This window comes from Pleurodeles waltl, chromosome 3_1 (assembly GCF_031143425.1).
Source record: "Pleurodeles waltl isolate 20211129_DDA chromosome 3_1, aPleWal1.hap1.20221129, whole genome shotgun sequence".
Classification (NCBI taxonomy): Eukaryota; Metazoa; Chordata; class Amphibia; order Caudata; family Salamandridae; genus Pleurodeles; species Pleurodeles waltl.
Window position 1 is genome coordinate 1,576,283,439 of NC_090440.1, and position 16,317 is coordinate 1,576,299,755.

The 16,317-nt window shown below is 43.6% G+C and overlaps 1 protein-coding gene across 1 annotated transcript; it reads left to right on the forward strand.

Moving 5' to 3' along the window:
* Positions 1 to 12,315: 12,315 nt before the first annotated feature.
* Positions 12,316 to 13,670, forward strand: RPRM (reprimo, TP53 dependent G2 arrest mediator homolog). Its single transcript, XM_069225169.1, has one exon. It carries the CDS (start codon positions 12,546 to 12,548, stop codon positions 12,879 to 12,881), a length of 336 nt encoding a protein of 111 aa, XP_069081270.1. The 5' UTR covers positions 12,316 to 12,545; the 3' UTR covers positions 12,882 to 13,670.
* The last annotated feature ends 2,647 nt before the right edge of the window (positions 13,671 to 16,317 follow it).

A 16,317-nucleotide genomic window follows, 5' to 3' on the forward strand; every position in this document is an offset into this window, starting at 1 on the left:
GTCCCTAGTAAAGTGCACTAGAGGTGCCCAGGGCCTGTAAATCAAATGCTACTAGTGAGATTGCAGCACTGATTTGGCAACCCACATGAGTAGTCCCGTAAACATGGTTTGGACCTGCCACTGCAGTGTCTGTGTGTGTAGTTATAAACTGTCAATTTGAACTTCCCTTTTTATACATGTAAGGCACCCCTAAGTTAGGCCCTAAGTAGCCCCAGTGGCAGTCTATGTTAAAGGTGGGACATGTACTGATGTGTTTTACCTGTCCTAACAGTGAAATACTGCCACATTCAGTTTTCACTGTTGCAAGGCCCATCTCTCTCATAGGTTAACATGGGGGCTGTCTTTAAATATCTTTTAAGTGCAGTTTCTCTGGACTCACAATTTAAAAATATAACTTTTGGTAAGGTTGGGTTTTAAATTGTCAGTTTGAAAATGCCACTTTTAGAAAATGGGCAATTCCTTGCCTAACCTATTCTGTGACTCTGTCTGCTTGTGTATTCCATTTCTGGGTCGGACTGACAGTTGGGTTGTTTGTAAATCTCCACTAGGCAGTGGTACAAAGAGAGCTGGGGGATAGCCTGAATATCCTGATGGGCCATTTGGGCTACAGTGGAGAAAGGAGTGGTCATTTACACCTGGAAGGGCTGTGCCTGCCCCCACATAAAACAGCCTTCAACCACCTGGTATGAGTCTGGAGGGAGGCCTGCCCAAGGCAGGATTTTGTGAACAACAGACACTTTCCTTTGCAGTTTGCCTACTTTAAAGACAGAAAGGGGTATAAGTAGTGGACCTAAAACTCCAGATTTTTAGATTACTTCTGAAACCAAGAGGAACCTCTACCAAGGAGAAAAGCTAAAGAGCTGGAGGAGAAGTACTTCCCCTTTGCCTGTGACTGTGTTTTGCTGGATTGGCCTGCAGTTGCTCCTTCTGCCTGAAAGAGGACACAGACTGGACTTTGTGATATATTCCTGTTTGTGAAGAATCTCCAAGGGCTTGGATTGAGATTGCAGCCTGTTTTGAAATCTCAGGGCCATCAAATACTTCCTCTGCCAGCTCCTTGCTTCTCTGCTGAGACTCCTGCCCCACCAAGTGGTGTCCTATCTAGTCCCTGGGCCCTTGAAAGGTGAAGCTGGTAGAACAAGGACTGAAATCCACACACAGTAAGCCGTACAGAAAAACCTTTGATGCACTACCTGCAATGCGGCTGTGAAAACGATGCACCACCCGCCTCACAGCTGAAATCGGCACGCCTCCTGCATCGCAGTTGGGAAATTGATGCATCACCTGCACGGCGACCGGAGAAACAACACAACACCCATTTGCGGTGGCTGAAAATGACACAAACCCCATGCAGTGCAGTTTTCCATCACCGTGTGGCCGGATTCCTCACGCATCAATGTTGGGTGTCAAAATCAATGTAAACTTGCATGGACCTCAGGTGCCCCATCCTGTAAATGAAACGCGGCCTCACTCGTGAGTGAGAAAACAATGCATTGCTCACTTTTTTGATGCACGCTCACACCAGCACCTTTATTTCCATTGTTTTCTATGGAGTAAGAATCTATTATTTTTAAAATTATTAACGTTACTTGTGCATGTTGAATTTTTGTCATTTTGGTCTTGTTTGATTTAGATAAATATTCTATTTTCTAAACTGGTGTGGTGTCAATTTTGTAGTGTTTTCACCGTGTTACTGTGTGTTTGGTACAAATACTTTACACATTGCCTTTGCGATAAACCTGAGTGCTTGTGCCAAGATACCAAGAGGGTGAGCAGGGGTTATCCTAAGTGTGTACCTCTATCAGCAAAACTATTGCCAGCGTTGTAAGGTTCTTCCCTCTCAAAAGCAATTCCCCTTTTCTCTGTATCCATGTTGGTTGCAGCAGCGTCCTCATTCCCAGTGGCTCTTGCGGAGGCTGTTCCTAGAACTAGCCTCCTCAGTTTTAATTGCCACTCAAGATGGTGGCCGCAGATCTTTGTGAGGTCAGTGCTCTAGTGTTTCTACTTTAGTCTCATGCTGCAGCTTCCCTCCAGCTGTTCCTCTCAGGGAGCCGTGCACATTAATAGTCATCTTGAGGAGAATGAGCAGTGTTCCTGTGGCTCTTGGCTTAGTTGAGAATTCTTTCTGTATTGAGTTGTTAATCCTTTTTTCTTGCTACGGTATGTACACCAGGGATTTTTCCCTTTTGGAAAAGCTTAATTTTGTCCTTCTTCCAGCAACTGGCTGTCAGCTTTCTAAGAAGGATTTGTTCTGGCTCAACTGAACTTCAAGCAAATGCAATAAGGAATCCTTCAGTATCATTTCCGGACTTGGCAATATATATACATATATATATATATATATATATATATATATATATATATATATATATATAACTCTTTGCCTTGCAGATTCATCAGTCTTAAGGGACAAACCACGGAACTCATACTGATGCCTTAGAGAGTGTGGTAGAGAAATCCAAACTTTGAGAAGGAGGTTTTTATTTCTGTAAAAGACAACAGTAAATTGTACATTTGTGAACTTTTGGACTGTACTTTAGAGAACCTTGGATTTATCCCCTAAATTCAAAGGAAAAGAAGATTCTGAGATAACATTGTTCTTTCAGAGAGAGAGGCTAGTCTCTAAAAAGATTCAGTTTAGGAGCGCAATTGCATTGGGTGAATGAGAATGACTGAACAGTTGAATGCACAGTCGGAATGTACCTATTTATGCTCTTACAACTCCACTACAGATCCCTCCCTTAAAGAAATCCCCAAAAGTAGAAAGGTGCTAGTTTACAGAAGCACACGCCGAATATCATATCTTCAAGTAGGAAACAAAGGCATGAACTGGATCAGGAGGCGGTCTCTCTTTTTCTATTCCCATTCCCCTTTCACCCTAGTGGATGCAGGGTTCAGATAATCAGTTAAGGTCTTAGCATGCATCTGTTGGAGGGAGTTGGGTAAAAGGCATCTGCTCGAGTGGAAGTTTGATTCAATTGGTAATCTTCTGACAATCTCCATTACCCTGACTAGAGTTTGGGTCCCTGCTTGGACAGAGTGCAAATTGACTGCCAACCAGAGACCCCATGTCTAACAGAGAGCAGTGAGTTAAAATCACTGTGCTTAGTTAAGCTTTGGATAGTACTAATGCCCCTATCATTAAACCTCAAATCACTCTGTATCTTTCTTCCGTAACTCTTCATTCTGCCTTTGATTTCAGATCCATAGTTCTCTGCTGGAGACAATTTTATTTAGAAGTCAGAGTATTTTCTGTTCTGGCCCCTAAATAATGGACAACAGATGTCTACTAGCCACTTGACAAATCCCAAATCATGCCTACTTTTACAGAGCATTAAAAACTGAAATATGTTGTTAAGAGTTTCCTCCTTCACTCATCTAATTTTATTTTTAGATCTAAAATACCACTGGTTGAACATGAAGTTAGATGTCATTCATTCATTCACTCCCTCATTCATTCATTCACTCACTTATTCATTACTTCACTGGCTAGCTCATTTAGAGCTTTGAGGACATCCCACCAGCCCACCAAGTCAAGACACGCTTAAGCCTATGCTCCTCTGGCAGGCAACTGCCCCCTTATTTAGAGCTTTTTGCCTGCCTGAGGGGAATCAGTCAAGCTGGTGCATGGCTCACAGTAAAGGATGTAAACTGGGCCCCAGGGATGTCATGTTAGTGTAACCTACTTGGCAGAGAATTTTGTTTTCCACAACAGACCTCTGAAGCAGTTTCTGTGTGCTCTACTGCAAACAACCCACAGTACACGTCTACCTAAATCAAACATAGAAGAACCTTACCTTCCTTGTACATTGCTCCAGTGCCCACCGTAGAGGAGTTACTTGGGAAATGAGCAAACCCTCCACTGTGGTTGCTCAAAACCAGGTTTCAGGACAACACTTCTCCCATTGGGATTGGTACCTGGCTGGCTTGAAAGACAATTGAGGGACAGGCCCAGATGTGAGCTACATGTGCCTGTGATAGGGCAGGTCCCTTTGAAGATAATTAAGTTTCTGGGCACTGCCCAGATGCTCATCCTGCCAGAGGAACATGAAACCTCGATACAACCACGACCTTTGTCTCAGCTGTAGTAGCCCATTCACACTGCATCAAGGAGCAATTCAGCTCCTATGTGACAGTTGGAAGCTTATGTGAATGGGTTTCTAGAGGCTTTAGGCAGATAACGTACATTTTCTGGAATATTATTAATGTGACTTTACCAATGATTTTGAATTCTAATAAATATCTTAAAAGTCCAAGAATTAACTTTTTATCTGGTTCATAATCTGAGATAACATTATTTAATTGTAATAATAACTCCCAATTTTTTCCTATGTAGCAGCTAACACTGCTACAGAGAAAATAGAGTTTTAAGACTTTTCACTGTAAGGACATGTATAACATCAAATAGTTACATGCCCTACTTTGAAATACTTTGAACCCTCCGCTGAGAGTACTTAAGGCTAATGTGAGAGTAACTTTTTATTAGTTAAAAGGAGGGTTTAGGCCTGTCAGAAGGGATTATTTTGACAGGTTGAATTTGCAGTTTAAACCTGCACAGCCAGGTTACTGGTTGCAGACCTGCAGTGAGGGTTTGCTTTGTCACTTTGGTGGTCGCACAATATGTGCAGCCATCCACTAGTGACCTTTGACTTCCATGTCCTGTGTATATTTTGTACGATATACTAGGGATTGATAGGTAAGTTATTTATGCCAAAAAGGTATATACCGATTCCGTATGTTCCTGGGGGTTAGAGCACAAACCAAGGGCACTGAACATCAGTAGCACAGTGTTCAGAGACCACAAAACAGCAGAAAATCTAGAAGAAAATAGGTGTGACTAAGAAAAAGGGGCATTTTCTCACACTACCTAGCTCCACTACTCGTTGTGCCTAGTTTAATCTCCATCTCAGCTCTCTCCACTCTGTCCCTTCTCTATCTACCTACCCCTCTATCATAAAACACACCTATCTCATCTCTCTCCATATCTCCACCTATCTCTTTTCACCCTCTGTCCCTATCGCTACATGTTTATCTCTCTACTCCATCTCTCTACTTCACTGCACTGCTCAGTTTAATCTCATCTCCCTTTATCTACCCAGCAGCTGCATTATCTCTTGCTCAAACTCATCCCTCTCTTCTCTCACCTTTGTATCACTCTCCATCAGTCTATACCTGACTTCTACCTTTGTCACATCTCTTTCTACCTCTCCACTCTCTACCTCACCTCCCCCAGTATCATTCCTCTCTTTCTTATTTTTCACTTACTGACTCATCTCTACTCAACTCTCCTTCTTTCCTTCTCTCTACCTAAACTATAAACATCTTTACTGTGGGCCTGATTCACATAGGTAAATTTGGACCTGAAGTCTAAGTTTAGACTTAAAGAGTATGTTTAGACCTGAAGTCTAAGGGACCAGTGCACGAATGTAAATGTAGACTTCAGGTCTAAGTTAACCTTTGTGAACAGGTCCCCGAGTTCGGTATTCACAAAGGAGCTTAAGAGTAGTATCTTTATGACTGCATAGGCTGCACTGCTGGTCCAAAATCTCATGAGGTGTAAAGATACTACTCATAAGTCTCTTTTTGAACACCAAACATACCTCAGGTCTAAACTTAGACTTCAGGTCTATGATTACCTTTGTGAATCGGCCATGTGTGTTTGGTACCCCTCTCCCTATTTGTTATTGATACAGCTATTGCACTTCTCTCACTACTTTCCTCCTTTCTTATCATCTCTTTTTCACTACCTCTTTTCTCTATCTACCTTGGTTTCCTCTATGTGACTTTTCTTACTACCTTACTCTATTATCACTACATCTCTTTACCATGTTTTGAATATATTACCGTATTCTTTCTCCCTAGCATCTCTCTGTAACTGTTGAATTTCACTCACCCTCTCACTGTTGTTTCAACTTTTCTCTCTTTGTAGATCTCAGTGTTCTGACTCTACCTCACAACTCACTCTTACACACACACTCTCCACTTCTACATTTATCTCACCTCTTGTTCGCTGCCTCATTTTAGTCACTCCACTTCTTGTCTTTAATCTCTACAGCATATTTTTCTTTTTACCATTTTCTATCACTTTACCTCTGTTTTGCTACTTTCTTCATCTGATCTGTATTTCTATGCCTCAATTCTCATTTTTCCTACTCTGCATCAAGCTCTATCTATTCATCTCTCTTTTGAACTTATCTCTTTCTCTACATTGCTCTTCTTTGGACCCAACACCTCTCCTTCTCTTTTCAGTTTCCTTTTCCCATTCTCTCATCCCCTCTGTATCCTCCTCCTGCCTCCCCCTCACATTTCTCTTACTCATAAGTGCTGGGAGTTACTGTCTTGCTAAAAATGTATGTGCATGGCAAGAGGAGTGTAAGGAAATACCTCTTTTTGCATGTTCACACCCACATTGTTGCACTGATGCTGCCTGTTTTTTTTTTTTACTCTGAGAGGGCACTGAGGCCTACTAACCAGACCTCAGTGGCAGTGTTCTGACCTTGTGCAAAGTAGATGTTGAATTAGATTCACCCAGTTGGCACTTTCTTACAAGTCCCTAATATATGGTACCGAAGGTACCCTGGGCATGAAAGGCAGTGCATCCACTCAGAGCTGCAGCAAGGCGTATGCCACCCTTTTTGGCTCCTAACCTGCCACTGCAGACTAGAAGGATGGGCTGTTCACTGTCAGTTTGACTTTGCAATTCAAACTACTGGCAAAGCCAACCTGCCCCTTAACATTATGTTTAAGTGTCTCCTAAAGAAGGCCTACAGAGCCATATGGCAGGGAGCTGTATTTCCCTAAGTGGGACATTAGTTTTGATATGTCTTGACAGTAACACTTCTAAATTGAGGCTTTGCTGTGGGTAAAGTTGGTAGCCCTATTGACTAACACGGTGTTACCTGGTGGCATCCCCACCAGGCTAAATTTGATTGAGGCTACCAAACTGGGTCATGTGAAGTATCAAATTGATTGTGGCATTAAATGGGATCTGATGCTCAGGTCAAAATTAATGTCACTATTAATGGTTGGCCACGTGCTCTGCTCGCCCAGTGGCCTCACAAAAGCACACCTGCACAGACAGCTTTCTGACCGTCTGGGGAGATGTGTGAACAGCTCTCAGGCTCAAGGACAAAGGCAGTGCTGCATAAGTGAGGTGTCACCTCCTCTGCCAGGAACGGCACTCAAGGGATTAACCCAGAGACAATGAGTCAAAGGGGAAGCTGCATTTGATGGGCAGTCCTGCCCAACACCCCTGAACAGGATGCCTTTTGTCCTTGCAGACAGTATGGAGAAAGGGCCAGAAGCGGGAAACCTGTCCCAAAACTTGTTCTACCGTGGGCGCATTGTCCCAGGTAGTCACCCCTCTGGGTGGGCTACCTTGCTCCTCACGACCAAGGAAGGGTTGTCCCATCTTGGAAAGGGCAAGAATGTGGCATTCTGGAATAGCAAGATGCAACACATCACAGGAACTTTGTCTCTAGGTAGAAGGGGACACAGTAGCCCGTTGACTAGGGACCAAGTGGTCCCCTCAGGTCACTTTCCTGGGATAAATACGGCACCTGTGGCACGTTGACCTTCAGTACTCGCTGGATCTGGAAAGAGGAAAAGAAGAAGACCACTCTACACCTGTTGGAAGTGCATGAAGAGAGGCTGCAATGCCAGAGCAACTGCGTGTGTTGCACTTTGAGCTAATGGAGTTCTGCCTAGTTTGGGAAAATGCTGAATTCTAGCCACAGACCCAAGCAGAGGCTCCAGGGGTCCGTAGACTGGCCCGTGGAACTGCACTGGGGAGAGTAAAGCTGCAGGCACCCAAATCGCCTCTCTGGTAGCCACGGCAGAAATCTTACCGCTACTGGGTGCAGGTCACCCCCAAGGACAATTTGGAGATAGCCAAAATGTGCACCTGTGTCTGCTGGACTCAAGATTGTTGGTTGTGATCAGATTTGTCACCACAGAGAGACAACAGCCTATACCAAAAATTTGCACCATGATCACTATGTTGCGAAAGCAAGTGGTTTGCATCTGCAGCCCTTGGAACCCTGCAAACAGGAGTTTATGGGACCCCAATCTGCAGGTCCAGAGTCACTCCCACTCAGCTGAGGACTGAGGACTCAACCTGACTTTACCCCTGTGGACTCCAAACCATCCGGAGTATCCTAGAGCATCTTTGAGCATGCACTGCTCAGCATGAGGACCACTCCATCATCTTCTATGGTGGTCATACTGTAAAGTTTGGATCTTTCTCTTAAAATGGTCCGGTGTCCAGGTAATGGTCCAAAGCATCTTCTTTGCCCCCCTGGACCTCTGTACTGTTGGACCTGGTTGGACCTGGTTGCTCAACTTGGGCAGGAGTTCCTAAACTAACTTTTCCAAAGTTTTGAAAAGTTTCCAACGTTTCTGTTGACCAACGGCTCTTTGTAGTTGATGCTAACGTTATATATTCTTTTAAAAGCGTATATCTCCGGAAACCCTCCAGTGGATTCTAATGATTGAGGTGTCTAAAGATATGTTAGGAATGGGGTCTCTAGTTAGCAGAGCTATACACCCTTGTCCAAGTAGGGACCACAATCCTAGCCAGGGTAAGTCATGCACAATACAAATTATCCTGTGCCCACCCTCTGGTAGCTTGGCAGTGAGCAGTCAGGCTTAATTTAGAAGGCAATGTGTAAAGTAATTGTGTAATAAATCATACAGTAACATAGTGAAAACACACACAAAAAACACCACACAGGTTAAGAAAAATAAATAATATTTATCTGAATAAAATAAGGTCAAAACAACAAAGATCCAATAAGCACAAGTTTAAAGATCACTTTTAGAAGGTTTAAATTGTCTCTTTGTTACACACAGTACCCGGTATGCATCAAAAATAATGACGCACAGAGACTGCAGAGGAGGGGATGCATGGAAAAATAAGGTGTTACGTCGAATTTCCAGACGTAGCACAGACAATGTGTTGTTTCTTTCCATGCTGCAAGAGGTTTGCGTTGTTTTTTGGCGTTCTGTCTGGGTTCCTCACTCCGATGCGGGGATATTTTGATGCCCAATGGCGATCCGTTAAAAATACTTGACACGCTGGGAGAAGGCATGTACGCTGTGTCGATCCGGTAAGAGATGCGTCAAATTTTCCATCGCAAAGCAGAATTTCAAGTTGCAGGCTTTGTGTTGATTTCGGCAGGCGGTGTGTCAATTTTTCCCCGCACAAGAAGTTTATTCAAGAGTTGAAGTCTTTGTTGGTCCTAAGACTTCAAAAACAAGAGGCAAGCTCAATCCAAGCCCTGGGAGAGAACTTTTTGGGGAAGGAAGAATCCTTATCAGCAAAGTCAGAGGCCAGCAGGGCAGAAGGGCGACAGCAGGGCAGCAGTCTTTCTCAACAAAGCAGTCCAGGTGAATCCTTTGGGCAGTCAGGCACCTCTTCTGACAGGGTGCAGGTGTTGGTCCAGATGTGTCAGGCCTTCTACCCTTCCAACCCAGGAAGACCCATTCAATATGCAGATGAATGCATATGTGACTCAGTGTCCTGTGTCTGTCTAGGTGAAATGCACAAAGGAGCTGTCATCCATCATGGACCAGACATTGATTAGAGACAGGCTGTAAGGCACAGATAGTTTCAAGTGCAGAAAAATGCTTACTTTTTAAAAGTGGCATTTCTAAAGTAGGAATATTAAATCCAACCTCACCAATAAGCAGGATTTTCTATTACCATTCTGGCCATAATAAATATGACTTGGTTACCCCTTTCAGTTCCAAATCTAGCACTCAAAAGGTATATGAGGGCAGTCCTAATGCTAGTCGATGAAAAGAGCAGGCCTCATAGTAGTGAAAATGTATTTAGGAGTTTTCCACTACCAGGACATATAAAACTCATATGTACATGTCCTGCCTTTTACCTACATAGCACCCCACCCTGTGGGTTACCTATGGTCTACCTTACTTATATGTGGAAAAAGGGGAGTTTAAGGCTTGGCAACTACTTTTAAATGCCAAGTTGAAGTGGCAGTAAACTGCACACACAGGCCTTTCAATGGCAGGTCTGAGACTTGCTTGAGGTGGGCGGCATGATCAGTGCTGCAGGACCACTAGTAGCATTTCATTTACAGGGCCTAGGCACATGCAGTGCACTTAACTAGGGACTTAAAAGTAAATCAACTATACCAATTGGAGATGAACCAATGTTACCATGTTTAAGGGGTAGAGCATAGGCACTTTAGCACTGGTTAGCAGTGATAAAGTGCACAGAGTCCTAAAACCAGCAAAAACAGTATCAGAAAAGTGGAGGGATCCAGGTAACAAGTTGGCGGATGACCACCCTAAGGCTGTCTGGTCTAACAAGATACCTAAACAACTAATCTATTTTCCTAGCCTGGTGTGCTTTTCTTTTGTGTCATGTGTCTTTTTTGTTTGGTGTTGTTACATGCTTTACATGTTGTTCCTTTGCTAAGCCATACTGCTCGCAACCACAGCTACACAGGGTTGAGCTCAAAGTTGAGGGCTGAGTTAACATAACTGACTGGACCCAAGACAGTATTTGTGAGTGTACTGCACAGTAGAGCTACCCAGCCATACCATATTGTACACCACAAACCCTCACAAAGAGGGAATGTGCAGGAAAATAGAGTTTTGAAGGAATGTATCGGCTTCCCTGGATAGACTGGTGAAAATTCCAAAACAGCACACTGATTTCCAATGTTGCTCTAAGAAAACTAGTTGAGAAGGGGGATGCTTTTGCTATTGTGAGGGGGTTATAGCTATGTACAAATGTTTTAATTTATGCACTATTCCACTAAACCCTCACCAAGTCACTGTTACCAATTATTTCCTACCATGTGAGGAACACGCAGGTTAGATAATACATTTCATGGAAAACGCTGTTGCAGGCCATGAAATCGAGATCCACGTGCAAAACCAATGCGGCTTCATCAATGTTTGTTCAGACTTCCTTTTGGTACTTTTTAAATGGCGGGCAAAGGAAAACTTGATTTCGGGTTATTTTTGCGTGCCGCCATATTTAATGCAATATTGTTTGGTGATCATGAGGGCTTGAATCAGCAGAAAACGGTTCATAACTACAAATGTGTTCAGAACAGTGGCCATAACATGTCTTGCAAGTGCTCCAAGCATCCTTCAAATTGTGGCACTTTCTTAAAAGCAATTGAGCAATGTTCAATCCACGCTGTATGCCTGTGTGTCCTCTTTATTGGACGACACATGTACAGATATTTTAATATACCAATTTTATAAAGCAATGAAGCATTTAAGATGCTACCGCAATAGAAATTCTAGAGTCGAGAAATGTGCAAGTCAAGATGATAAGGTGAGATTTTTACTGGATACAAATATTGCGAAGTGTTTTTATTTACCCACATTCTCCAACAGGCTAATTTAGTTAATTAAGATGAGACTTCGTATACGCACTTGCAAAAAAGTATCAGCTTTGTCTGTCTGAGACGTTATAAAACGTAAATATCACAATTTGGCAGCACAGAAAACTGCATCGTGAAATACGTCAGTCGAAAAGTCACTGGATGCAGACTTGTATATCTTCCGATGGAATTTTTTAATTTCTGAATATTTTATGACACAATTGAGCAGATTGTGGGAAATAGCTCTGATTGGTATCGCTGGTAACCCCCTACACTAACACAGTGCTTTAATAAAGGATACTTACACCTAATACAGACGTGCATTGTTTGTAATGTGTTAACACAGTGTGCATTTATAAACCGTAATACTAAACTGAATCAAATAAACACGAGTATTGATCATTTGGATCAGTCTCACATTCTTATATTTACATAACATGATCCTTGTTTGAAATGCTGACTAAAATATGTAAATATTTTTACATTACAATCCGCTTGCTAAGCAAGGTGAATTATGTTTCATCACACCTCCTGTCTTTTTAACGTTCAAATGTATTCATTTGGATTAGTTTATACAGACAATACAGAAAACAAGAAAAATATCACCTCCTGTCTAAAGTCCAGTGAATAAGAAATGACCTACTCTCAGGGGCGAAATTATATTTCAGTCGTACACACAAATTTTAGATGTTAAAAAAGCACACAAAAATATAAAAAGGGATGTGCTTTTTCCCATATTAAGACCGAGAGATACACCTATGCTGCGCTCACTTTGCAGAACGTCAACACGTTAAGCGGTGAGGTGTTTTTTTTGCCGAGTGTAATACTACAGCAACCACCTCCAGGGGGCGTTCTTTCACCGCGCAGTTCTAGGGCACCGGTTCTACGAACACTCCCCTTGATCTGGTCCCTCCCTTGAGTGATGCTTGCCCAGATAGCTGTCAAAAAGGCTGGGAGGCAGAATCACTCTTTCTTTAACATCAGTGTTGATTACAGGCAAAGAGGGAGCACTAGAGGGAGGAGGCCAATGTTCGACTCTCGTCCCGTGCTCTCTACCCCGGTATAGCGCCTGTGGGAGCCGCTAGCTGGCCCAACCCTGGGCGGAGCTCCTCTGGCTGCATCTTCTCCAGTCTCCACCGGGACCCGCCACCTGTTCCACTCCTAGTCGGGACTCTGGACAGCATGAACGAGACGCTGCTGCTGAACTTGACGACTCCCGGCGGGCTCCCCGGGAACGGCAGCACCGCGTTGGAGCAGGTGCTGCGGGGCTGCTGTACCCAAGCCCCACTGGTGACCGGGGACGGCTTCGAGGCGCCTGCCGAGCCCGACGAGCACAGCCTGTACATCATGCGTGTGGTCCAAATCGCGGTCATGTGCGTCCTCTCGCTAACCGTGGTGTTCGGCATCTTCTTCCTGGGCTGCAACCTTCTCATCAAGTCTGAGGGTATGATAAACTTTCTTGTCAAGGACCGGAGGCCGTCCAAGGAGGTGGAGGCGGTCATTGTCGGTCCCTATTGAGTGCCGGGGGGGTCTGGAGGAAGAGATCGGAGGATGGAGACGTGCTTCTGGCTCTTGTTTTGCGCTGTGCGCCTGCGACCGGCAGTGCCTTTGGACTGGCTGCCGGGAGCTCCGGACTGGAGATCGAGGCTCTCGGAATCAGGGAGCTCTGCTGAGCAAGTGGAGAGCAAAAACTTTCGGTGTGGCCAAACAGAGAACATTTTGGAGTGGAGCAGGAAGGCCACTTAGGCGGAAGAGCGCAGTCGGGCAGAGGCGGTGAGGTGACTGTCCATGAACGCCACAAGCCAAAATGCGTCCCACATCACCCTCGGAATATACTGTAAATTACAATATTCGCCCCAACACGCTGTCTTTAACTGCTGCGGACCAGTTTTAAGAGAAAAAAGTCCAGTCTTTGAATGTCATGTGTAAATTACCGTCTTACGTCTTGGGACGTGTACTTGTTTTTTAAGACATTAACATATTTGACGAACGCTGCTCCCTCCACCTTATGGAGAGGTGCGGACTCGGGATGGTGTCATTCCTGGATATTTCATATTTGCTTCCTGGCAGGGCCTTGACTGTCAGACTTCTCACTCGTGGCTTCTCCTCCTGCCTCACTGTCTGACTCAATCTCCCTGTGGGTTGTACCCTACCCTCCCTCGGGGGCGGCTGCTACTGGAGCCGATCCCTCCCCACACCTGTTTACTGCTGTTAAGGTTTACAAAAAGAAAGTTCTCAGGCAGAGAGGGAAATATGTTTTATTATGACACGCTATTTAATAAACACATCCGATGGACTGTTGGGCAACTCGTGTTTATATTTTGTGCTTTTATCGGCTGAAGTGTACTTTCTCGCCTTCTAGGTTAGGAAAATAAATGTTGTCGTAGCATAACGGAGAGATTTTCTGCAAATAAACTGTCTTATGATTTAGGCAATAAAGTACCGGAAAGGCCATGATCTGGTAAAAGAGATTGCTCAGGTTTTCTTTTGTATTGGAAAAACCCAGTTTCACTGAAGTAAAAAAAGCCAACAATAATATAATATGAGGCCTTGCAGCCGGCGAGGTTAACATTCGTGTCCCTCGTTGAAGTGGATGCTACAGCGCACGGCCACCTTCCTATCAGACTCGCCTTGTATAATCAGGGTGACAGGTTAGGTATATTGAGCTGCGACGCCCGAGGCCCGCAGAGCTGGCAGAGGTAAATAAATGAATCCTGACGTTTTGGTTATGGAAACTGTTTCAACCCTATTTACTATTACAACTGCCTCCTGCAACCTTTTTATACGCACAGGTTTACCTTTACAGTAACCGTGGCGCAAATTAAACCTTTCAATAAAAGCTGCAGTCAGGCAGAGCGTATGGGTTTATGAACCGACGATCGCACTCGCGCTCTACAGAGTGCATTGGGTGTCGCAATGGTAAAACAGCGCTGCAAAACACCCATCCAATACAATATACATCCCATACAATTTAATCAGATGTAACCAATTAACGAGGACGCAACAATGAAATGTGTTTAGCAAAACATACTAAGTATTTTCTATGTACACTCTGACTTGCACGGCCTAATTTGCAGCTTTAATTTGCTCCATACAAAGTACGTCATTTTCGCGGATCCATATACAGTAAATGGGCTTTTCTCCGATGCATGTACAGTAAATGCGGTATTAAGAACTACAGAGCTTAATTACTTGTTGTCCTATACACACCTGTGTTACTTTACAAACTTGTTACTAAAATGGCTTGGACCTATGTTAGCAAGAAATAGAAAATACCATGCCTTACCCATCAATTATTGACTAGTTAATGCTTCATGGCACTAAGCCTGTTTCTTTTGCTAGTTCGGTCACACATTCCCATATCGTATCTGAGTAATTGTTTACAAGGGTGCTTACGTGACCATGCTCACCCGTAGTCCAATTACAGGTAGGTGTGACAGAAATGGCGAATGACAGTGTTTTTCCAAACGTCACTCACGGCTGAAGCATACAGCCGGTGACACATTTCCAGGCGTGTGTAACGGTTTTAGCCTGGTTAGTACTGTGTTCTGCACGTGCAGCTATCGACCGGACCACTTTGTACCGACCTGAAATCAGTGAACCTACTATTTTTTTTTCTGAAACAAAGACATCCTGCCAAATTAACTTAAAACGATGCATATGCTGAACAGCCAAGAGAGCATATTATCCTGTCTGACTTACATCGTTGTTCTGACGCAGGCGGTTTTGTTTTTCTAATTATAAACAGGCAGGCATATCATGCACGAACACGCGCGGGATTCGAAGGGCTAGTCACGACTGACGTGGGACAGACATGGCCCTGGTTTGTGTTACCTCACCCCCACTTCCTGTTTACACTTGGTCTTGTTCGGGGACGGGCGAGGCTCACATATGCCACTTGTTCGATCCACGCGCGTGTAGGTCACTAGTTCAATGGCATTAGACCCAGTCACATCCTATACGTCCTGCATCACCAATTATTTAACAGGAGAAGGCCAGCTTTCATGTGTCTGTGCTTGAGGGGTACACATGGGGCACACTGGTTGATATTTATCTGGCTACAATGATCAGCTTGGTTTCTAATATACAAATCAAAGCTTAATTACCGGAGTGGGATGCCCTGAACACTTGTGTTAATTTTGTCAAACCTCCCTCTTTCTCTCTCTCCCTCTCCCTGTGTATCCTGTATAAAACTGTTATTACTTCAGTGCCCCGACTGACGGTCATTTCTGGTTTCTTCTTTTGAATAATATAATCAGATATAATTATAAATCATGAATGTTTCGCTTTACTCGTATCCAGTTTCCTCACCTGTTTGTCTCCGGGCGTTATGTTAAATATTGGTTTTAGATATTATTTTCTGAGCTGTATACAATCTATACAGGATCAAATAGAATCTATCAGGCACAGTTTCTACCAGGCAGATGTTATTTATACATACAGTGTAATAGTCACATTTCCAGTCTGTCTTCTAGAAAATGTGTATGCATTTTTATGTTTGCATTCAGGTCCTGGCTTGGGAGTCTAAAATCTGAAGTGCACGTCTTTTTGAAAGAGGTTTGTGTACATTGCTTTTTCCTTCAATGGGTAGTATGATTTTACTGTTCCCCCTTCTTTATACAACCTGTAGCAAACTAATCCTCTTTAAATATTCTTTCTCAGTTTATATGTTTGTGACTATATCACGTTCACTCATTCCCTGATATCCACCTTCAGCCTGGTAAAAAAAGAGCCTATAGTAGGCGAATTACTTCCTGGGGAGCAATTCCAAATGTACTTACAATGCATTTTCTAAACTCATTATGTTTTACATAGTGCTTCGCAACCCGTTTTTCAATATGCAAGCACCATAAAAAAGTAAAGTTTGAATAACAGTAAATGTCCCACCCGTGCACTCCCCGTCGCAGGTGCACATCTCATGAGTCCCGACATTTTACTCAATAAATATTTTTTA

What these genes read in the sequence shown, in the direction of transcription:
- RPRM (XM_069225169.1), top strand. Translation starts at nt 12,546, where the DNA reads ATGAACGAGACGCTGCTGCTGAACTTGACGACTCCCGGCGGGCTCCCC.